The sequence below is a fragment of the Dermacentor albipictus genome, chromosome 5, assembly GCF_038994185.2.
Source record: "Dermacentor albipictus isolate Rhodes 1998 colony chromosome 5, USDA_Dalb.pri_finalv2, whole genome shotgun sequence".
NCBI classification, from domain to species: Eukaryota; Metazoa; Arthropoda; class Arachnida; order Ixodida; family Ixodidae; genus Dermacentor; species Dermacentor albipictus.
Genome location: NC_091825.1, coordinates 160,228,416 through 160,253,105, shown reverse-complemented (window position 1 = coordinate 160,253,105; position 24,690 = coordinate 160,228,416). Strand labels below are relative to the sequence as shown.

Here is a 24,690-nt window from a genome sequence, read left to right as displayed (position 1 = left end):
ACCTTTGCCGAAAAGCTTCGGCTGAAAGGCAGTATTTATTCAGGACACTAGCCTTAACTTTTGCATAATCATATGCATTCTGTGCACTCAGTCTGGCGATTACTTCCGCCGCCTCACACGGCAGCATAGACAGCAACTGCTGTGGCCATGTACTCGGTCCGAAGTTCATCTTTTCGCAAGTCCTTTCAAAATTGCTTAGGAACAAGCCTATGTCGGTCCCGACCTCAAATGGCTTTAATAGCCTGTCGAAGCGGTACGATTCTGCCTCACTTGATCGTCCCAGAGCGCCTTCCCTTCCTTGAGACAACTCCAAACGTTTGCTTTCAAGTTCAAGCTGAATTTTTCTTAACTCGCTATCTTTATCGTGTTCCTCTCTCTGTCTGTCCTGTTCTTCTCTTTCTCTTTCCCGTTCTTCTTTTTCTCTGTCCCGTTTCTCTCTTTTTTTCAGAAGTTCAAACCTCATTTCAATTTCTTCCTCACTGGCCTTTTCGGAAATTAGCTCCAATAATTCCGATTTTAGCATTTCCTTGCGTACATCTAGGCCAGGTTCCTCCCCAACAATCAACAATTCGTCTCTCAGCAGTGTCCTTAATTAACTCCATGATTGCTGCTTTACCGCCTAGTATCCGCACAGCGCTTAGTGCGGATACTTCGTATTCGTGGCTCGTTGTTCACAGGGTGTCCCACGTAACTTGCGTCAAAATGCAAATATATGCGTGTGCCAGGTAGCTGTAGAGAACCGCGGTAGTGTATGCCGTCGCTTGGGGCAATTCAGATCATATTTTTTACCTCGCCTAGTTACACAATTACATAATTAGTTTTTATTTAATTAAGTCGTCATATATTATAATCGTGGCAATACTGTCCGCCAGAAAAATCTACGCTATCATGAAGAATTCCTTATCCACCTTTCTGTTGCCCTTTACGTGCTACAGAAGAGCTCTTTCCCGGCCTGAAAGAATTAAGCCCGCAAGAGCAGGCAGAAAGTACCACGCGACTAGTCGCGTGGCACAATTTTCTGATTATATACTTGAAAAGGTAATTAAGTAATAATACCTAATTATGTACTAATGCGAAAGAAGAAGAAGAAGAAGAAGAAACTTTAGTAAAGAATAGTCCGGCAGGTCTTGATGTGGTGGCCTCAGGTGACGGCTCGAAGTTCTTGGACTCGAGCGGCATCTTCGGCTTGCCGGACGGCCCAGAGCTGGTCTGCCAGCTCTGAACTTCTGATAGCCGCCTCCCAGCGGCGGCGACGCCTACGGAGAAGGTCCCCGGCGGCTCCCGCATCCGGGGCGGCGTCGGGAAGAACGGAGCTCGAGCCTTCTACTCTGGCAACAGCCGCGATTATGGACGCGTCGCCAACGGAGCTGCTTTGATTACCGTTGTTGCCGGTACACTCCCAGAGCATGTGTCGCAGTGTTGCTCTGCGTCCGCATGTTTTACACGCGTCTGTTGGGTACAAACGCGGATAGCAGTGGTGTAAGATAGCGGGGCTAGGGTAGGTGTGTGTCTGGAGCAAGCGTAACGTCACGGCCTCGTTCCTGTTCAGTTTATCGTGTGGTGGCGGGAATCTGCGTCTTTCGAGTCTGTAGTGTTGGGTGAGGTCTCTGAACGTGGTTAGGCGATCGCCCCACGCCCAGTGTGTTTCTTGTTGCTGTGTTTCTGTTGTAGTGTCCCGATCCGGCAGATCCGATGCCCCGCTCTCGGGGGCGGAGGCGGCCACATAATCAGCGGCGGCTCGGCGTGTGAGACCTCGAGCCGTGGCGTGGGCCGCCTCGTTTCCCGCTAGCGGAACATCGGTGTGTGCCGGGGTCCAGAGGAGGAAGACCGTAGAATTTTGGGGTTGTGAGGGCGATGACGAGTCGCCGTCGTCAGAAATTTGGAGTATGCGGGCCGCTTCCCGCGAGACACGACCGCGCGCGAAGCCGCGGATTGCCGCCTGCGAGTCGCTGATCACGATCGCAGCGTTCGGCACCGCGACGAGCGCTAGGGCTATCGCGGCTTCTTCGGCCGCTTCCGTGTGTCCCGTGGTCACCGTGGCGCTCGCGAGGCACCTACCCGAGCGGTCTACAACCGCTATCGCGTGCGCGCTTCTCCCTCCTCCATATCGCGCCGCGTCTACGTACACCGCCTCGTTGCTGTTACTAATGCGAAAGACAAAAAATATTCCGGCTTCGAAGGTAAACAACAGTATCCTGGTTGTGTCCGGCTACGTGGCACTCGCATATTTAAATACTTTGGCTCCAGTTACGTAGCGGAGCCTTCATAACTTTAATAACGCGCTATTCTTCACACTACAAGAGCTTTACTGCATTTTATTTGATAGCTGAGTGAACGCCCCTTTTCTTACAGGCCGCTGTAAAAGTCTATTTAGTGTTAATGATAAAATGAGAGAGTTGAATTTTTTTCCTCACGACATGTATACAATTTTGATTAGGAAATTCATTTTTTGATGAATGAAATCACAATGTGTCTTGTTTTTAACCAAGCATTCTTTCTTGAAGAGTGTTTATTCCCTTCTCACCTAGTCGCGCATCGTTCGTTGCTCCAATAACCACCCTTGCCGATGTCAGCGGCAATTGGTTCCCAACCGCTTTTCGCCCGAATCTTCGCAACCCGCTTCAATCGACCTTGCAAGTTACATGGGACGACATCCTGTATATATTGCATGGCCAACTGCACCTTTCTATACCTTTTTCCCTTTGCCCTGGCCAAGAGGAGCTCACTAGGGGCCCGCTCTTCCGGTCGACGCCTTCCTATCCCTTACTCCCTCTCGTTCTTCACGCGAGAATATGTGTTCAGAATTGGCTGTACCTTCCCTACCAGTTGTTCCAAATCGCACCGACCAAATCAACATCGCTTCCTAAAGGTCTTGCCAGCGGTACGCGAAGTCGCTCAAAAATCGGAGGGTGCTAAGCTTCGCCTTTAAGAGTGGAACGCTATAGCATTCAAAGTTCCCCAACTATTTCGCACGCTTGCCAGCAACTGCAGCTTATGTAACTGTAATGTTTATCGGGAAACGCTGGCGGCGAACGCTATGCACGAAGGCGAGCTTTTTGGTAGAAACGCGGCGTCTCGCCTGGGCCGATCCTCGAGGTAGTGCACAGACGCGCCAAAAAGTATTACATAATTTTCGGGCTTTTGTTATCGTTTAGCACATTCATTATTTCAGTCCGAAAAGATTTAACGTAGAAGTACCGCTGTTTCTTTTCATGACATTTGTTTGTGGGCTGTCATTTTCAAAATTCCGAGGAATAACATTGTAAAGAATGTAAGACAAGGTATGGGCAACTTTGGTGACAGAATGGTGTGGCAATATAGCCCACATATATAGCGTGTCATATAACAAGGCGCGGCACATACATATACCTAAACATATATACGAAAATTCTCGCTCACGGGGACGCAGGCGCCGGACGCCAACACCTGATTTTCTGCGACCCGGGGCCCTTAACGCAGTCGCGTTAAAAACTGCCGAGTTGACTACAAGCAAGACTCCAGCTTGCCTCTCCTTACTTTCCTCCCTACATCACGGGACTGATGAAAAGGTCGCTCAACTAAGAAGCAGCGCACATGTTTACACCAACGCGACCTAGCTCACACGCGACAATGACGAATGACCTCAATTTTGTGTCAGATACGTTATCTACGCGTCGCTATCGTGGGAGTCGGTGTCTCCTTTTTCTTCAAGTGCGCTCCTCTCGGCGCCGCGGGAATTCCTGTTCTCCGGGTGCGCAGCTAGAAGCGGAGCTGCTTTCCCACTCAGTACTGGAACTGCGCAGCCCTGCGTGTGAAATCGTGACGTTTGCGGTGAGCTGAATTAACACCAGGACAATTCGGGACGTTCACGCGCAGTTTTCGGCTTGTATTGCCCTAGCATTTGCGGAAACTATTTTAACAACACCCGCGTTACGCGAAAGAGGCGCTCACGATTCTATTATTGCGGATGTGGTTGTTTGGGCGTGTTGGTAAGACATGACTAAACGCTGTAAGCGCACAACAAGACGAGGACGGTGATACAAGCCGGGGGACACACGAGCGCGCGTGCGTCTACCGTCTTCTCTAACCGTCTGGTTGCGCGCTTAAAATGTTTGCCTGTTATCGCGGCTTGCACGGAATTCGACGCCGCGTGAGGTAGCGCAGTTACCGCGCGGAAAACACCGCAAACCCTTTGTTGTCGTAACGTCTTTCCTTTGTGGCATCAAAAGCGCAAAAATATCCAGCAATAGCAAGTATCTTGCAAAACCCATCCCACGATGAATGCTGACGTTAATGCGATGGGCACTGAAGCAATGTATCGACACACCGTATTGCAACCTCAAAAAAAAAAAAAAAACGCGCCACGTATGCAGTGTATGTGACCAGGTTGCTCTCTCGTTGCTTGCTGAACAGGCTGCGCCATCCGAATTTTTACGACGGGTGTTAGTCTCCGCCCACCACCTGAGAAATATAAATGTTTTTTTTTTGTTGAAGAACGGCGCATACACAGTTGCACATGCCCATTGACACAAATTGACATCATAAAGGTTCATTGAAGTGCGGTGCGTAAACAGTAGCACATACCCAGTAACACAAGTTAGCATGAAGCGGATTAAATGATGAGCGGTGCATATACGCAGTGTCACATAGCCGTGACCCAAGTTGGCCCGGCGACTGCTAGCGAACCCGATTCCCTCATTACAGCAGCTTGATGATGCAACCACTGGGCTATCGACTATCCACTGACCCAAGTTGCCGGAAAAAATGGTTAGAGAGATAGGCAGGTAGACAGGCCTAGAAAAATGCGTGAAGTGTCGCATTAAAACCGAGCTGTAACTTCTTTCTTTTTTTACGTAAGAAGCCTTTCAGTTCGGTGAGCAGGTTTCTTGCTAAGACCGCATCTACTGGAAACATGTTATAATATTATAGCTGATATATTCGCTGTACTGTATTACCCACTCGCTTTAGTATAATTGTTGGAGAAAAGAAGCCATTATTCGATCACGCGTGGGTCGCACACAGATGGTGTCGTTGTCGCGCCACAAATGGCGCAAATCGGAACTAATTACTCACTCGGCATTCAGGTAGGCATAGCGAGGTCGATCCAAACAGGCCGCGAATCTTCGGGCGAAAAGCGGTTCAACGTCAGCAAGAGTGGTTATTGGAGTAGCGATTACAGTTCGACTATGTGTGGAGGAAACAAGCCCTGAGAAAGAAAAAAAAGCGTTTTTTTAATTCATACGAGACACAGTTCGATTCATTCAGCGAAAATAAAATTTATAATCAATTTTATATACGCATGCCGAGGAAAGAAGAAAACTATATTTTGCTTTATCGTTATCAATCAATACCTCTTTTTCAGCGCTCACTATTGAAGGGAACGTTGACGCCGCCACCAGTTGCACTGCAGTGCAGCTCTGGAAATGCGCGTAAAGGCGCGCTCTTATACATAAAGTTCACCTTTTTCAATACCTCACCCGGTGCGTTGTTCTGCTTGTCAGCGTTTGTGTAAATTATATAGCGCGCACGATTTCACCTTCTATAACCTGTTCGGTAAAAATTAGTCAGCTACGGCCACCAGATTAGCTGCACTGGGGCGGGTATACGCTGCCCCGCGGGCTTGGCGCCGGAGGATGCGGCCAGCGCTCTGCAACCAAAGCTTTCGTCGGCCCCCGGAGAAAGTATGTTTGGTGCAGGGGTCCAGTTTCGATATCCGTACGGCTGACATCGCCTTCCACGTTGAAAGATCGAAATGTCCATCGAGTCGAATTGCGGGACAGATGAATATAGTTTTAATGACAGGCCAGCAAAACAAGTTTCGTGCCCTTGAGAGCAATATGGCTCCACTTGTGTTATTAACGGATATGGCGTCCCATTATTTTTTATCGACCTGGAGTATCCGCTCGTCACACAGATGGCACAGATGACACAGATGGCAAGAACCGCCCAGCAACCACCATGTTTCAAGCGTATGGGCTTCTATAGAAGCTTCACTACCATTGGTATATTTACCTTGCGCATAGCTCGGCAGTACGTTTGTCGATTCGATCGGGAGTAATCACGTTTGAGGTCGCTTACTCTTCCATAATAGGTATAATCCATCAAATTCAATCTGGCGCTCACCGGAGTTATGACGCATACAAGTGTACAATTTGTTGCACAAGTTAGATGGTTGCTCGGCTATTGCGCCCTCGAGTTCGACACGTACAGACCCGGGCAGCAAGACAGAGGGATGCCAATTCGTGCCCACCACCTCTGACCACGGCCGGCACCCCTACTCATAGGAAGCGAGCACGAATGCCAGATTAGAGTATAGTACACCCTATAGCTGTATATCATAAGTTAAGCACGTAACCTTTGTAATGTGTGAATAAATGTAACTTAGGTATTTTGTTATGTCGTTTGTCTCCTAGTGCGTGTACACCCTCAGAAGCACGCGCGAGACGTTTTCGTACCCCACTTCGGCTGCGTCCCCGATACTGCCTGCGTAATATTTTTTCCCACCCGTGTGCTTAGATTTAGGTGCACGTTAAAGAACCCCAGGTGGTCGAAATTTCCGGAGTCCTCCACTACGGCGTGCCTCATAATCATAAAGTGGTTTTGGCACGTAAAACCCCAAATATTATTATTATTAATATTTTTTCTGATGTTATTGCACGGATTCAAGCTTCGGTCGCGCATCTCTCGGCAACAGCAGGCATTATTTAACGGATTCATATCAGCATAATCAAATAAATCACTTCGCTGGCGCCTTCGGAGGGACACCACAGCGAAAAAAATACGTACATTCTGAGAAATTAACCTGGTTTAGTCATTATAATACCAAGTGCGGCGTGAAAAGGTTTCATTTTCATCTGACGAAGGCGTACTGCCTAGAACACCACGTAATACTTAATGGCTCCAATTTGTTACAGCCTGTTGGGCTTATACTATTGCTCACCATGCACAGATAGCTTATAGGGAGTACCTTTTCCTGCAACCGACTATGTTTAGCAGTATGTGCGAGTCTCCTCTGCAGAGGTAACAGGTCTTTTACTAAGCACTCAAGCTCTCATACTAAATAATCTCTGTTATGTTAAAAATTGAATCAAATCGAATTCTGGGTTATTACGCGGCAGAATCACTATCTAATTACGAGGCACGCCGTAGCCGGTGTATCCGGATTAATTATGACTACACGGGATTCTTTCACGTGCATTTAGGTTAAGCACACGAGCCTTCTTGTATTTAGACCCATGGAAACGCGACCGCCGCGGCCAGGATTGAACGCGTGACCTCGAGCCCAGCACAGCAACCGCATAGCCGCTAAGCTATCGCGGCGGGTCCTCCGTTATCGTTATTTTCGTTGGCACTTTTGTTCTCTACGCAACAACCTTGTGGTAACAGAACCCCGCAACTGCATTGTGCCTACGACGCCATACTTTTGCATTACTATTTTGCTCTCAGGAAACCACATCACTCGACCTGAAACAATATAAGTACTTCGCTAGAATAGCAGCTTGGGCTTGTTGGCTTTCCATCCTGGTGTTAACAAAGCGCAAAACGTAAACGACACACGAGACGAGAAGACGACACCACAAGCGCTTGTGGTGTCGTTGCCACACGTTGCCACAATAGGCGAGTTTAAAGAATGCGTGCTTCCGCTGCTACACAACAAAGCGGCTGTGAGAAGAGAGGGCTCGCAAGGAAACGAACAAAATTGAACTCACAGTGACCTTTTTCGCGGCTTATCACAACCTTGTTGGCAGTTTGTCAACCGTACATGATTGCAACCGTCTTCATTTTCCTTTGGGCTTTTTGTACAAAAAGCCTCTAATTAAACCATTTCTTTAACTCTCTTCCCGGAGAAGGTACGCCGTAAGGCACAAAGTTGTCAGTTACCTTGACTCACATGACTGCATTCCCAACTCCCCTTAACGTGTTGACACTCAAAAATGTCGTATGCCCTCATAACAAATTCGCCACCATGCTCAGAAACCACTCCTTTTTAGTTTCCTCACCTTGTTCGGTCGAAGCACCACAGAGCGCAGAGGACTGACGCACCGCTGGAGTTCCGACGCGAAGCTGTTCGTTCGTGGCCCGCATTTCCGTGTGAACGCGGCATTAACGTATCCACGCTGCTGCCGTGAGCTCTGGAGCGCGAGGCTGCAGAGCAAAGGAAGATTAATAACGCAGCAGCTTCTAGGTTCAACGTAACAGGGCTTAATGCTGAGTTGCCCTTGCGTCCTTCTGGATTCCGCTGGCCGCAAGCATTGTTGTCTCTCAAACCAACCAACAGCGCACAGATAGCGACTTCCTTGCATTCAGCCCCAGTGACAGAAGTGTGGACAACTGTGCCAACTTACATTACCACTTTATACCTGACACCGGCTTATCTTGCCTGCTTACATTTGGCGCATGTCTCGCGTGGCGGTAGCGGCGCCCCATATCTTGCATCCGAAACGAAAGTTTTAGTTGTCACTGACACCTGCGCCTGCATCGTTGGCACCTGAATCAACGCCAATTTCTGAAAAGCAAATGCTCACTGTTTCGATTTGCCCCTCTCCCGTGACTCAAAGCGCCAGTCACGTGTATGTACTCCTTGAATCCATCTTGTTCTTCCCACAACAAACAATTTCGTATATTAGTCTGATGCGCATGTCTAGCGTGTAATCCCTGGTAACGTCCTTGCAATTTTTTTTTTCAATTCTGGATTTTTACAAGACAGAACCCCCATCTGATTATGAGTCACGCAATAGTGAAGCACTCCGGTTTAATTTCGACCACCTGGGGTAATCTGACGAGCACACACGAGACCAGTACGTGAACCTTGTTGCCCTCATAAGAATGCAGCTGTCGCAGCCGGTAATGTGAAATGCGATCGTGCGCTCAGCAGCAGCAGAAGGTCATAACCACTGAGCGATCATCACGGTGGGCGCCAAGTACGCGGAGGGAGAAGAGAGAAGAGAATGTTCTGAGAAACGTAGAGAGGTTGGCCTGAGGTCGAGCCTGCTGCTCTGCTAAGAGGGGAGGGGAGGAGGAAAGGGGAATGAGGAATGGTGATGAGGATAAGCAGCAAGGTGCGATTATACGAATATGCACATTCAAAGTGCAGCACTGTCCAGTACCAAGTGGTTTCGAGACAGTTACAATCCATTCCCCCACCCTACGTCCGCCTTCGCAATAAAAGAACGCAAATACTGAATTGATTGATTGATTGATTGATTGATTGATTGATTGATTGATTGATTGATTGATTGATTGATTGATTGATTGATTGATTGATTGATTGATTGATTGATTGATTGATTGATTGATTGATTGATTGATTGATTGATAGATAGATAGATAGATAGATAGATAGATAGATAGATAGATAGATAGATAGATAGATAGATAGATAGATAGATAGATAGATAGATAGATAGATAGATAGATAGATAGATAGATAGATAGATAGATAGATAGATAGATAGATAGATAGATAGATAGATAGATAGATAGATAGATAGATAGATAGTTGCGCGAGTTGGTACGGTAACATGGTCTTGGCTTGTAGCGCGAAGTGAACACGGACACAGAAAGGAGCAGACAGGACGAGCGCTCGTCCTTTCTGCTGCTTTCTGTGTCCGTGTTAACTTCGCGCTACAAGCCAAGATAGATAACGGTCGAGCCTTGCGTATAGTTTTTAACAAGGCCACTGAAACTAAACAAGGTGAATCAGTTATCACCTAGTAGAAAGGCAAATATTTGATGTAGTTTGAGCTTCGACGTAAAGGCTCGAGAAATACGACGAGAAAATATGAGCGCGCGGCCCAATTTGGTAGGTAAAGAATGAGTGCTACAGTGATATATGAGCGCGCAGTGTGCCAGCTCATATATGACTCCCACTGTTCGACCAAAATACACTAATACGGCCTTTATTTACGAACCGATGGGGGAAGGTTGTATTATTTTGTACCTTTACGGCTCAAGGCGCGAGCTAGCCTTTACGTCGAAGCTCAAACTACGTCAAATATTTGCCTTTCGTACGTAAGTTTTGCTGCACCTTTAGAGAAACTTCTAAATGGATAGTTCGACTTCTGCTGGAGCTAATTCATACACGTGAATTTGCCTGAGCTACACCCGCTTAGTGAACCGATACTATTGCCAAGCACTGGTTCTCAATGTCCTAGCTATGTACCTAACCAGATGTACACCGCACTGGTAGTGGTCACTCGAGTGTGCAAGATAATGAACCATCAAATAAGAGATATATAGGCGTTGCAACGGCTGAAAAGTGCTTTAAGCGCCAATATTTCAATATTCTAGGCATTACGTCGTCACCCTAAAACCTAATCATTGTGTTTACGATATCGTATTTCTAGCTATCCTCCTCCATGCTTGACCACTCGAGTTACGGCACGGTGCATTGGATGTGTTCACGTGGAGTGTCCTTCATATGCCAAACATGTAAGATCGGCAACACTGCAAAGTTGCACGTAGCATCCTTAAATCATTTTTATTTTGCTCAGACATTCGATCCGACGTTCTAAACCCATCAATAATCCCTTTGCGGTATGATGTTTGCTTAATTCGTCTATAGCGCAGTCAGAATTGCTTTGCCAGGGGCGTTGATCACTATGGTTGTGGGTGCAACGCACCCCATGGGTTATACTTCGGCGCAAACCTACAGCAAACGCCAAATCTGGTGACAAGTGCTCAATCTGTTTATTGGAATCGGAACCTGTCTTCTCTTCAGGATCCGCAGCAGCGACTCAATGGCTAAGGCTGCTCAGCGCGCGGTCACGAGTTCGATTCCTGCACAAGGCGGCCGCTTTGTACATTGCGGGGCGGAATGCAAAAAACGTCCGTACACTGTAGGCAACAGCTACAGCGCTTCCCACAGCTCAAGTGTCGCCTTGGATTGTAAAACCTCATCATTCAATCACTTTGGTGCCGAGAAAGTGGAATGTCTGCTTTATTGTCCCTTGTGTTATTCATTTTGCTGCTGCGATTATTTCGTCCTCATCTTATGTAGTATCGGTGCACTTGATCGCAATACTGTCAGGTACAAATTTTTTTTCTTCAAAATATCCTTATATGTGGCCGATGTTTGCTTCCTGTCTTTCACTCACCTCAGCTACACCGCGGTACATCTTATGAGCGACGGGCGCCTGTTGCATCGAACAGGCTGCATTTTCTATTACCTTTCCGTCGTTAGCAGTTAGGTGCACGGTGAAAGGGGGATCAATGACACCGGTCACATGTGAGAACATGTCTTAGCGTTGTGTGATAAATGAAACAGTCCTTTTGTTTTGCACCACATGCGTGTGGCCTTTCATGTAAGTGAGTATTTTAGTGATGTGCCGTTTAGAAAACCAATTGACAACCTTAACACATTAGCGCAGTGTTCTAACTGGGGGTCGGGTGAGGGATATAAGAATGGTTGGATTTTATTGCACGTTGCTGCCAGTTATGCTGGGCCACCCCCAAGCCAACGAGAACGACTTATAAGTAAGCGTTGATCATCACATTCGGAGCAATTACATTCAGAGTAGACAGAAAGCGAAATGCTTCACTGTCTTCAATTTTGTGCTACACTAATCTTGTGCCACTGACATATAGAAGACAATGATGCCAGTCGATTAGCCTTTTTAAATGACGAAACGCCTGCTAACAGTTCTGACTCTAAGTAACTCTCCGAAGTTATCACGTCAAGTGAGTTCTTTCTCCTGTTATATTCCTTCTTCGCAATCAAAGTACTTGGTATATTTCTTGCTACACTAAGCCGCGCAATCGCTGATCAACGCTGAATAGTGTACACATGACAAAGGTACCTAAATACACCTCCTTGACTCAAAGCGCACATGAACTACAGTAGATTTCCTGATGACGCATCCTTTCTTTTCAGCGTCAACCACTGTGGCTGAGTCCACATACACGACTGTGAGCTATTACAGCGCCTATAGGACACAGCCATGCAGGGACTCCTCTGGAAGTGTCTCATCACAGGCTTGGTGGCTTGTCTCGGCGCACTCCTTCTGCAGCACCTGTGGGGCGTGATCAAGAGGTGCCTGCGGAAGGACCTGCCGCCGGGGCCGTACGGTTTGCCACTGCTCGGGTACTTGCCCTTCATGCCCAAGGACCACCATGGCGTAGAGGCTTTCAAGAAGAAATACGGCAACGTATTTGGGTAGGTATCGCGCTCGCTGCTTAAAGGACTCTAAGCGGTATTTAGAGGTGGGCTCACAATGAAAGCATAAATCAAGCGCTCGCTATGCAAGCCATTTATTCAGCGCGCGCGTTTTCTTTTTCTTTTTTTATTGTGGTAGCACCTATGAGCTAGGATCTTTCCCCTCTCCCCCCCCCCCCCCTGTTTTGCTGTTTCGTAGGTCTCACAGGTGGTGCTTCCACTCTGAAGCCCCGCGACCACTGAGGTGTGCCTATTAAACCTTTTAGTTTTTTTAAAGTGCAAGTAAAAGACAAACGGAATTTCCCGGACGCGCTTCGCTTGTAGTCATTCTTAAGTTATGTGTGCTTGTCACAAAATTTTCAGGAACGAATAAGCAAAAGGCCGACATATACGTCGATCTTAGATGTCCTTCTAATATAACAAGCAAACTGGTGGAAAGAAGGTATGCATAAGCAAGATCATCTAAATATTGAAGAAAACTGTGAAATATTTAGGCGCGCTTTAACATGATTTACACAATCTGCTGTTGCTCTAACGTCAGTAGCAATGCTGACCACGAAGTCGCCAGCAGGCTGCCGCGGCTGCCACATTCCGATGGCGACAGAATGCGAAGACGCTTGTACACACACATATTGCAGCAAGTGTGGTAGAAAGCCACATCACAGAAAAATAATTTGGACCTTTCAGATACGGCTCCTCTCATAGTCCACGGGTTTCTTTAGGACGTTAAACATATTCAATCAATCAATCAATCAATCAATCAATCAATCAATCGATCGATCGATCGATCGATCAGTCAATCTCAGACTTTCTTTGCCTTCGCCCAACTTTTGCTACCTGACATCGCTAACGTTGTTGATATGTCGTTACTGGCTTGCTCTTACTCCTTTAAAACATTCCTGAAACACAAACTGTATATAACAGCACTGCTAGCGACGGAGAAAATCTATTCGTGAACGCGGAGCAATGCTTACTTACAACTGCACGCTGAAGTACGAGTAATGTTCTGTCTTTTTTTTTTCCTTCCACTGTCGCATGCGTGTCCACGCTTGCGTCGTCACAAATGACGACTTCTGCGTGCAGGCTTCACCTGGGCAGCCGATACGTGGTTTTTCTGTGCGACTTCGGATCCGTGAAAGAAGCATTTTCGCAGGACGCTCTTCTCAACAGACCAGAAGAATTTCCCTTTAAGATCCACGAGCAGTCACAAGGTACGCTTAGGCGCATTGCACATGGCAAACAGACGCTTCAAGACCATACACTTTTTTCCGAAAAGTGACAATTTTGCCACGGGTAGAAATTTTGAACTCACCACTCATATAAGTTTAGTCATACTGTAAAGTGCACGACTAGAGCGGTAGTTATTGAGTATATGGCTTCACACACTAATAAGAGCATTTCTGATGTTACTGTAATCAGTGCCACGTGACTGGAGAGCGCCTGTTCACTTTTCCTGTCTCTCTGCACAGGCCTTCTTTTAATCAATGGGCCACTGTGGAAGCTGCAGCGTCGATTTTCGCTGAAAGTCTTCAAAAATCTGGGCGTCGCCACACCCGTCATGGAGGGACATATACGCGTGAGTCATCATGGTTCGTCACATCAGTTATGTCGTTCTGCTTCTAATCAAGCGATAGGTCACTTGTTGGACTTCCAGCCACAGCTGCAGCATTTTGATGCAGGGAGATATCGCAGAAACTCGCTCGTTTACTTATATTTAGGCCCAAGCTAAAGGACACCAGGGGGTCGAAATTAATCTGGAATTCCTCATTGTGGCATCTCTATCAGAGCCTGCGTTTTCCTTTGGGACCTTAAACCCCGGTATTGTTGATTTTAGCGGTGCCCATATTGACCACACAGTATGTGAAACTGTTATACCAAGCCACGAATTTGTTACGGCGGGCAGCGCTATCCGCACGTGCGAATGGTGCACATGACATGCAGAACCTCGTGAGCATGCGCTGCGGCACTCGCCAGCACACCCAGCACCGCGCCCCGGGACATGAACCCTAGTCTCCCAAATGCAGTCGCGATACCATCGCCCCAGCACAATATGGCCGGATCGGGAGGCGCAGAAGTACGGCCTGCGAACGTTCAGCGGCGCATATGATTTTATAGCCACGCGGGAACACAACGCTGAACAATTTACTGCAATTTCAGAAGGAGCTGTCGTACTTGATCCGCGAGCTGGAATCCCTCGAGTGTAAGCCCGTGGTTCCCACGGCCCTGTTGACGCCCAGCACGTCCAACATCATCTCGGCGCTGGTGTTCGGCCGGCGGTTCGAATACGACGACCCCGAGCGCATTTACCTGGACGAACTGATCGAAGTCATCCCAGCACTGGCTGCACAGGCGGCGGCCATCAACTTCTTTCCCTGGCTTCGTAAGCTGCTCGTCTTCTTCCGTGTGGGCGCATGCAAGCGGCTAAAGGACGCCCTGGCCCGCAGAGAAGATTTTGCCGAGTGAGTGGCACACCATAAGATACAGATCCCACCCCTTCAGCAGCAAATTCTGCGTTGCTCAAGGACGCATAAGCGGTTTTTCGCTTAAACTACTATATTAGTTAATTCCGAAGGTTAGCCCTTCATCATGAAACGAGCGAAGCACATTATATGTACAGTCGCGGAGAGAATAAAATGGACCACGGGATCTCCGAAAACGTTCAATTCCCGAGCAGCCTGTAGCAGTAACCAGCAAAACTGCCCACGACAATGTTGTTAGCATATTCTAGGCGAGGTCCAGAATGCAAATACAAGATTGCGTTGTGTGGTTGCGGAGATATTCAGCTTTTTCTTAGATTTCATGGTCCATAATATTCTGTCCGCGACTGTACATGTACAGTTTGCTATGTTTATTGAAGCACAACAACCATTTAGTTCAAAAGTGCTTTCAATACTCACAAGAACCAGATTTTGCCGTGTGATCTGTTAAATACCATTTTTCACCTGTTTCGTTGAGGATCAAACCTGCATGCGCTGTGTGCACAATTGTGGCCACCAAGATAGTGCATCAAAAGCAAAATCAATGACGAAAATAATGACATTTAAAATCTGCATGTTGCAAATACCATCAAATACTTTTAGTTGGACCTGCGCTGCAATTTTGAATGTGTGTAAGGTGTTTTAGTAAAATGAATTGGCAGGACAGGCATCTGGGTGTTTGCTCTCGGTATCAGAATGTTATTATGCAGAGGGCTCACTTCTTTCATTGTTTCTCACAATATTTTACCTTGTAATATATTTCAAGTGATTATAGATGGGTGATTCCCGAGTATGGTGGACATTCAATAGTTGAGATGTTATTGTAGCTGGCGTGCTTGTAATGAGTTATCGCATGGATGGACTCCCTATCCTGTAAACTTGACAAAACTCATTTGAGGTATTGAATGTTCTTAATTCATTCAGCAGCAGCGCGATTCTCATTTTCTGAGCATGCGGAAGTGGGGTGAAACAACATTTTCAATTGCAAGAATTAATTGGTGCGTGAAGAGGATAAATTAGAGTAAAGCACTTAACAATGTCATACGAAAAAGTGGATTTCCTCAATAAATCGAAAGGCAGAGCTGTACAGTAACTCTCGCAACCGCTCCACACTTTATTATTTCCTCGGCCGCAGCGTGTTCCTGTCGAAGACAGATGGTACCATCTTTCCTTCTAGTTGGGAAATCCGCATTTCCTGTCTGGAACTACCTCAGATATTACGTTCTTTCGATTCACACAAGACGAAATGAACCATACAAGCAGGGTGTTAAAAAGCTACCAGACGCTGCGTGCGAAATGTGAGCGCGAATTAGCTATTGTTTTAGCAGACAGAATCTTTTATGCCTGTCATCCTGTCCTACCATATGAAGCAATATAGTGCAAGCGTATAGGCTTACACTATCACACCACTGAGTGCGTATCACACTAAATACATTGTGTAGCTTCACTGCAGCTAGACAATATGGTATATTTACAGCAATATTATATAGAACGTTCAGCAACAGTGACAAAAGCAGCGAAATTATGTCTTAACTGTGACATCGATATTGTGACACCATCAACCGTAGCTAGCGACCTCGCGTGCGCAACAGCAACTCCACTACTTGCATCGCACGCTAAGCGCCTAGAACATTTCAAGGAGGAGGAAGAGTAGATTTTAATGAAGAGAAAGGAGGAGAGGTCGGCCTGGAGAGCGTGTCTCTAGCCTGCTACTCCTCACTGGGGAAAGGGGAAGTGGGAAATACAGGGAAAGGTAGGTGGCGGGTGATTAGGTTATGGTACAATGAGATACTATATACACGTTGTCCAATATGCGGGTGCGCACTGAAGACGCAATACACGTACGAGTAATCTTGTCCATACAAAAAGTAATCTTGTCACAAAAAGTTATTGCGCAAGCACATTTCGCACTGACTGCACGTCTCACAGCTTCTAGAGGCGATCGTCTAGACCAGTCTCACTTAAAAAGTTCAAAAGTGATTTTATGGCACGTTGGGCACAGTCAACATTCCTCCACGCACCCAAAAGCTTTTCTTCTGAAAAGGGGCGGGAGACCAAGCAGTCAACAGTAGATTTGAGTGTCTTCGTTCGGCCGCATATTGAGGGCACACGCAAACTACGTGAGCTATTGTCTCGAGAGTGTGAGAGACGCTACATTCAGGGTCCTGTGCTTGTCCAATTTTGTGAAGGTATCGGTGGGTGTATGCCACACCCAGCCGTAATCGATGAATGAGTGTTTCCTGGCTACTCCGCAACCGAAGTGGAAGCCGGAATTGTAATCCAGCGTCAAGTCTATGGAAGCGCTCTTGTCGATGTTCGGGGTTGTCCCAATGTCGCGCCGTAGCAATTTTTATGGAGGTATGGAGCAAGTCACTAATGTCATACCGGGAAGAATGAATTTTTATAATGGTTCCGTCAGTCTGCGCCTTTTTTGCTTCCGCGTCAGCCTGTTCGTTTCCAGTTATTCCACAATGGCCAGGAATCCACTGCAGCACGATAGTATGCCCGGAATGAGACGCCTCAGTAAGCAGAGACATGTTGTCATAAACTAGAGGAGTATATGCGGTTCTGTCATTCATATCATTCCTGATGAGTTGCAGTGCTGGTTTTTAGTCACAGAGCACTGTCCACTTCTCGAGACTCTGTTGCAGTATGCAGCGAACTACTTCTCGAACTCCGGTCAAATCAGCTGCTGTAGACGACGTCCTATGTCCTATCTTGAACCGCTGTGCGATCCCCATTCCTTATACCGTGTAGGCCGCCGCGGAAGAGGCCTGTGTCATAGAACCATCTGTAAGAACATGTTCGTAATATCCATGCATGTAAGCAATGAATGATAGCGCGAAATGCTTGAGGCCAGCAAGCGGCGCATTTTCGAATTCTTCGTTATTCCAGGGATTGAGAGTCTCACCGTTGGCTTTGGCATCGTCCAGAGTGGAACTTCGGGTATGTCATAGGGTTCGAAGTCCGACGGCAATAAGTCTTGCTGCGACAACACGGCTTCTGAGTAGGCAGACACAGGCCGTACGCTTGTAACGTTCGTGAGTGGATGATTCCTGTGTCTAGTCAGTAGCCTTAGATGCACTCGCAATGGCTCATGTTGCAGATAAACTCGAGCTGGGCACGCACGTGCCTCTGCAATAGTGTCCCACGTAGACGCACATAATAATAATAATAATATATGGGGTTTTACGTGCCAAAACCAGTTTCTGGTTATGAGGCCCGCCGCAGTGGGGGACTCCGGAAATTTTGACCACCTGGGGTTCTTTAACGTGCACCTAAATCTAAGTACACGGGTGTTTTCGCATTTCGCCCCCTTAGAAATGCGGCCGCCATGGCCGGGATTCGATCCCGCGACCTCGTGCTCAGCAGCCCAACACCATAGCCACTGAGCAACCACGGCGGGTATAGATGCACATCGTGGTATTCCAAGGCAAATTCTCAGTGCACGAACCTAAGCACCTTCAAGTGTGCGTACAGCAGTTGTATTACCCCGAGAAAGTACAGGCGCACTGTAGCGGAAGTAGCCAACGAAAAGCGCCTGGTAGAGCTGCAGAAGAGATGATTTGGATGGCCCCCATGATTTTCCAGACATATGTCAAATGATCTGAGTAAAGCTGTCCAGCTTTTTTTCTTAATCCAGAAAGGTGCTTCGACCAAGATAAGTCACGGTCGATGATGACTCCGAGAAACTTGTAGTGGGTTACTGGAGGTATAATCTTCCCATCAATCATAACGGGGTAGCAGGTCATTGACTTCCGTGTAAACGCCATGGTTACACTTTTTTCCGGTGAGAGCTGCAGTCCGCGACTGTTTAGGTATGTCGACGTTATTGACACCGCGCGCTGCAGCTTCGTTTGCACCTGCAAGCGCGTTAAGCTCGTGGTCCATATACAGATGTCGTCTGCGTACACAGAGACCGAGACTGTGCCTGCGTTTTCTTTGACTAGTCCAATGAGAACGAAATTAAATAAGGTTGGGCTCAGTACTCCTCCTTGAGGCACTCCACGACAGACGGGGTGGTACTTTGTTTCACCGTCTGGAGTTGTCATGAATATCGTTCTCTCTTGAAGATAGCCGGCTATCCACTGATGCATACGTCCCCCGACGCCACATTCTTCTAGGGCATTTAAAATTGCATCATGTAGAACGTTGTCAAAAGCACCCTTGATATCTAGAAATACAGCAGCCATTAATCGACGCCGACGTTTCTGATGTTGAACAGTTGTTACTAGGTCAATGACGCTGTCGATTCACGACCTACCCTTTCGGAAACCTGTCATTGCGTCTGGATAGATATTACGCTTCTGCAAAAACTACTCCAGGCGCGTCAAAACCATGCGTTCCGTGGTTTTATCTATGGAACTGCAAGCGCCACAGGTCTGTAGGAAAGCATAACATGGGGTGTCTTGCCTGGTTTCAATAATGCCACGATTTTGCTTGTCTTCCAGTGTGCAGGCACAGTTCCCGAGGACCAAGAGAGATTGTACAAAGCCAGAAGCTCTTCAGTCGCTCGAGGGCCTAGATGGCACAAGGTAGAATAGGTAATGCTATCAGGACCAGGCGCACTTGAGTGTCTTGAAGAGAAAATCGCTGCACGTAGCTCTTGCAGCGTGAATGGGAGGTCGAGACGATCGTCCATAGTTGGAGGAGCACACCTGAGCACTGAAGCTACCGATGTTGTAGATCCGGAGAGGTGTATGCAGAAACCTTCCGCGATTTCCTTCTCACTACGCGTCTGGATGATAGCCAAAGCTCGGAAGGGACGTAGCTGTTGGGGATGGTAGTGCTCGTCCAACATGCCATATTGTGGACAACGGTTTTCTTGGGTCCAGGCTGGTGCAAAAGGACCTCCAACGTTGTCTGTCGAGCTTGTCTAAGTTTCTTTGAATTTTCTTTTGCACACGGCGTGACGTCCTCAAGTCTGATATCAATTTAGTTCGCCTGTATTTCCTCTCGGCGCGACGTCGGACTGCCCGCAGCTCTTCATATATAACGTCAACGGATGTTCTTGAATTTGATGTTTGGATGATGCGTGTTGTTGCATGCATTGTTGCTGTAATGCGCTCTTCAATCTCTTTCGGTGAAATTATACAGTTGCAGAATTCTTCTAGCTTGTTCTGAAAAGCACCCCAGTCAGGGCGTCGCGTATGAAAACTTCGAAGCCTTGTAAACCATCTCAGCTGCACATAAGTAGGTAGGTGATCACTGCCATACATTTCAGCATCTGTGCACCAGGCAGCAGAAGACGAAAGGCATCGTGAAGCGATAGCTAAATTGAGACAGCTGCTGTACGTTGTGCCACGAAGAAATTTTGGTGAGCCGTCGTTCAGGATGTCAAGACCATTGGTGCTTGTGAAGTTAAGAAGTTGTCTTCCTCGAAGATTTTTTATCCTACTACCCCAATGACGGTGGTGCGCGTTGAAATCGCCTACAATAATATGAGGTCCTCGGCAAGAGTCAAGAACAAGTTTCAGGTGTCCAGAGTCAAATTTTCCCTGGGATAAATATAGCCACCGATGATCGAGATTATCCGGCGCTTTAGCTTCAGTGTTATAGATACGTACTCGTTGCTGTTATGCACCGGAACTTGGTTTAGCGAATACGTGAGGTCATATCGCACATATAGTAAAACTTTGCTAGTATTTCCACTTGTCCCAGACGCGAATTGTTCGTATCCAGAGAGTCTAAATGGCGATGTCATATTCGGCTCGCATATTACGATAACTGGAAACCGATGCTTGAGTACTCTCTGTTTAAAATCTCCCAGACGACCCCGTAGACCTCGTGCGTTCCACTGGAATATTACGGAAGCTCTTATCATTTCCTGTAGTGACAACCTTGAAGTTGATGATGACATGGCCTTTCCTAGCTTTTATACAGCAGCAAGCACTGGTTCCAGTGCGTCGAGAATTTGCACCGCAGCCATGGCAACGGGAGTCCTAACTCCTATGAGCAGCATTCGCAAGGAACGAATCAACTGTGCAAGCATTGCCTTGATTTGCCCATCCGATGATGAAGGTTCATGTTCACGCTGGCGTTCCGGCTGCACTTCTGTACTCCGAAATGGTAGGGAAGGCCATATAGTAGTGTCCTTGGTGTAAGAAGAGTAGACGTGGTTAAAGGTGGCTCTGACGTTTGAGGACTAGCAGCAGCGCGCGACGACTTTTCCTGTAGTACAGGTTGTCCTGTTGTAGATGCTTATCTCCTTCTGCGATTACGTGAGGGCCTCTGGCGGCGGTGGACCTTGGTAGCCGCTTCTCTGTGTGTAAATCGATCTTGTGCCATTTTCCTTAGCACGGACATTTCAGTCTTTAATTTTGGACAGTCCGTGCGGTCCGTCGCAGTTAGGGCACTTCAAGTCAGAGCCAGCACACGTCAACTCATCGTGATCACCACCACAGCGCGGACCTGTCGTCTTGTTCACGCACACAGCACTTACATGCCCGATTTTCTGGCATTTACGGCACTGCAAGGGCCTAGGGATGTGTGGACGGACAGGATGTCGCACATAACCCACTTTTACATGTGTTGGAAAGGTCTCTCCCTCAAAAATAAGTTTTATGCACCTCGACCGTCCAAGACGGTGTATGGCTGTGATATGGACAGTCGAGGAGATTAGCGTTGGGAGATCGACATTATCAACATCTGTATCGACATCGTAGATAACACCGGCAGTGGTGCTGCCTCAATGTGCGATGAATGAACGGACAAGTATATTTCCTAGCTCAGTTACAGCATTCAAAGTGTCGAAAATGGTTCGTGTAGTCACATCAACAGTAAGTATGTTTCTTCTGGGATTAATTCGGACCTCTCTGATTTGCCCTGGAGCCAGCCTCTCGAGATAGGCAGTGAGAGTTTGCCTCTTGAGGGAATTGAGGTTGCCTGTAGCAGCGACGGGGAAGTAGGCGATTGTGTACGCTTGCTGCGTGGGCGGCTTGTTGTAGTTAAGCTCACTCACGCTTGATGTCCCTACGAAGTTTCCTCTTCAACCGACGATTTGTGACCTCGGTATCCACCGTCAGAATCCATGTCGTCGACGTCTGAGCAGCTCGATGTCCTTGGCAGAGTCGCGTTGAGGTGGTCGGGCGCAGCAGACCGACTTGCAGCTTGGAGGCCAGCCCCCAATCTTGGCGGCAGAGGAGGCGGAACGTCCGTCATTGCTTTTGATATCGAACCCGCCACGGGGGCGTCGGTACGCACAACTTTAACCGAAAAACCAGAGCGAAGCAGGATTAGCAACTGATCAAGAACTTGTCTTCTTCGTCTTCATTTCAATTTGTTCATTAAAGTCGCCTCATGGATATACATACTGCAAACACCCGCTACCATTTCCGCTCGTTTCTTGGCGACTAGAAGTGGCAGATGTAAATAACACTATCTGTAACCAAAATCGTCCAATACAAGGAAATACAGAACCAAGCTTCAGCCATTCTCCATTTTCGCGCCGTCAAACTCAGGAACGGAACGCTGTCGTTGCCAGTACTGTACTAAAACGAGCAGATCAAAACGCTATAGCACCTCGCAGTGCTCGTTCCAGGCGTTGGATACGCAACTCAAGATATATGCACACGACAAGGACTCGCATGCTCCCGTGAGGTGTGTCAGATCATTTATCGCCGCATGCACAATTTTCCCTAGCATATCTCTTGTCACATTGAATTAGCACTGTGTATAAGGATCATGCAATAGTCGGTGAATTAATAAATTCAACAAGTTGGTGGTCAGTGGTGAAGCGCAAATCATGTTTATGAAATTAAACACTCAGTGGGTGGGGAGTAGGGACAGTAAAACAAAATTACGGTAGAACTCATCTCGTGATGACTATTGACGGTAATGCGATTAGCGTTCGAGCAATGTAGCGACACATCGTATTTCTGGAGTCACGTTTAGTTAACATCTGTAGCGGTCATTCTGAGACTTTCGTTGCATCGGCTATATGCGGCGTACTTCGGCATCATCCCCCTTCGTTATGGCACACTTGCCAAGGTGGCCCAAGTGCATGGCTGGAATGACGACGAGTGCACGATGTCGGTGCAGCGACGGCGATGGAATGACGAAGGAGAAATGACGAGACACGACAAAGGTAGCGTGACACATCAGGAAGAGGACGACGGTATGACAGCGATTGTCAGGCGAGGATGCAATGAGGATAATGGCATGACAACGGTGTATAATCACGATTGTATGACGACAGCATGATTACGATAGAATGGCGAAGGAAACTGAAACCCTCGTGCATGCCTTTCAAGCGGCGAATTCTGTCACCTCATTGTAGGACGGTGCATACAGTGAATGCACGCCATCGCCCATTAGTCGGAAAACTCAGTGCACAATTTTTTTTAACTTATTCCTTTTTCTTTTGCGCCTCTCTCCTTCTGTCTTTCTTTCCCCAATTCCCTTCCCCATGCAGAGTAGCATGTTAGCGATGTCTATACGCCGGCTAAAATCTCTGCGTTTCATTAGAGGGTTCTGTCACTAGGAGGAGGAGGAGGAGGAGGAGGAGGAATGTAGTCGATGGATCAACAAAGGCGGTATGACGTTATTGAAGTGATTAATATGATAAAACACGGCGTGACGACGTCGGCATGACGACAGCGGTATGACGACGACGGCATGTCGAGATTCGGATGACTCCCGTTAGAATGACGATGACTGAAGGACCGCGACGCCATCACGGCGACTTTATGAGAACGAACGCATGGCGACCAAGAAATGACAGCTGCGTAAGGAGAACGAGATGAAGACAAGTGTATGACTGCGATGGCGTGACGACGGTATCACGAAGCTTGTACGATATGACGATGGCGTGACGATGATGGCGTATACCTATACATGTATACTCACCAAGCCAAGACCCCATGGTTACGGTAGAATGACGAAGAATTGACGTCGATAAAACGCGAAGGTCGTATGACGTCGACAGCATGACAATGGGATGACGTTACTGTAGTGGTGATGATAAAATGACAGCGGATGACCACAGCATGACGGCGATGGCAAGTCGACAACTGTGTGACGAAGGTACCATGACGACATATAGGCGAAAGTCGAATGATGAAGTTAGAATGGCAACGATGCAGCAACCGCGATGGCATCAAGATATTGGTATGACAACGAATGCATGACGACCACTGTATGACGACGACGCAACGATGATGATGGCATGAAAAGGGTGTGTATGAGGACAACGAGAGGACGACCAGTGTGTGTCGACAATGACGTGACGACGAATCTACTACGAAGCCTGTATGACGATGCGCGTGATGGCAGGACGAGAGTCGAATGACGAAGCTGGAGTTACGGCCATACAACGACCACAAACACATCTTGACGGCGATGTGATGACGAATGCTGCTTGAGACGGCATGACGACGATGACGTGAGGACGGCGGCATGACAAGACTCAGATGACAAAGCTGGAATGACTACGATGGAACGAGCACAACGGTGTCACGACCACGAGCACATACCTATACTGACCAAAGCTACCGGACAACTTGGGCCACTAAGTCGGAATAGAAGTCACGACAACGAAGGCATTACGAGAGCCAGATTACGAAATGCATAAGGGATCGACATTGGGATATTTGGAGCCCCATATGGAAGAGGAAACAGCGCGTAAGACGAGGACTTAGATCGACGACACATGCGCTGACTAACAACGTTGCCTTTATTACAACAAGACAATATATAGAACTAGCACGACCCCCGCATGCGTCGAGCATATCGTCAAATATATAAAATTACAGGTAAAAGGTTCTTATGTTTAGGAACGGCGAATCATCGATTTTAAAGAAGTGGTTTTCCCTCAGGAATGGTCCAAGGTGTACTTTCTAAGAATGAGATTTTATTATTTATTTTTATTTTTTGCTTAGAGTTATCGAAGCCTTGCTAACACATGCCGACCGGATGGTGCCTCAATGTTCGCCTCAGAGAACACGAAAACAACCTTATCCAGAAGCAAGGGAGCGAGCCACGTGGCGCTACATTGTGGCGATTGTGGATGCGCACCAGACTTTCGCGCAAGTGGGGTTATCGGCAGATACTGTCAAAATTACGCGTCTTTGATAGCCGAAG

The 24,690-nt window shown here is 47.4% G+C and overlaps 2 protein-coding genes across 9 annotated transcripts in view; one reads left to right on the top strand and one right to left on the bottom strand.

Moving 5' to 3' along the window:
* The window catches only part of LOC135916344 (fibulin-1-like), a 183,767-nt gene that overhangs the window by 147,794 nt on the left and 11,283 nt on the right, over nt 1-24,690 (bottom strand). For 4 of the 8 annotated variants that reach the window (XM_065449685.1, XM_065449694.1, XM_065449695.1 and 1 more), the window contains exon 1: nt 7,980-8,307. In XM_065449685.1, the coding sequence (XP_065305757.1) occupies nt 7,980-8,064 (85 nt within the window). In that variant the 5' untranslated portion in view covers nt 8,065-8,307. Of the gene's footprint in view, nt 1-5,052; nt 5,186-7,979; nt 8,309-24,690 lie in introns of those variants that run through there. The other 4 variants (XM_065449692.1, XM_065449693.1, XM_065449686.1 and 1 more) reach the window with 3 other exon arrangements.
* The window catches only part of LOC135916345 (cytochrome P450 2J4-like), a 29,416-nt gene continuing 8,024 nt past the window's right edge, over nt 3,299-24,690 (top strand). Inside the window, exons 1-5 of the mRNA XM_065449697.1 lie at nt 3,299-3,810; nt 11,852-12,133; nt 13,217-13,344; nt 13,603-13,709; nt 14,291-14,592. Coding sequence (XP_065305769.1) covers nt 11,919-12,133; nt 13,217-13,344; nt 13,603-13,709; nt 14,291-14,592 — 752 coding nt within the window. The 5' untranslated portion in view covers nt 3,299-3,810; nt 11,852-11,918. The remainder of the gene's footprint in view (nt 3,811-11,851; nt 12,134-13,216; nt 13,345-13,602; nt 13,710-14,290; nt 14,593-24,690) is intronic.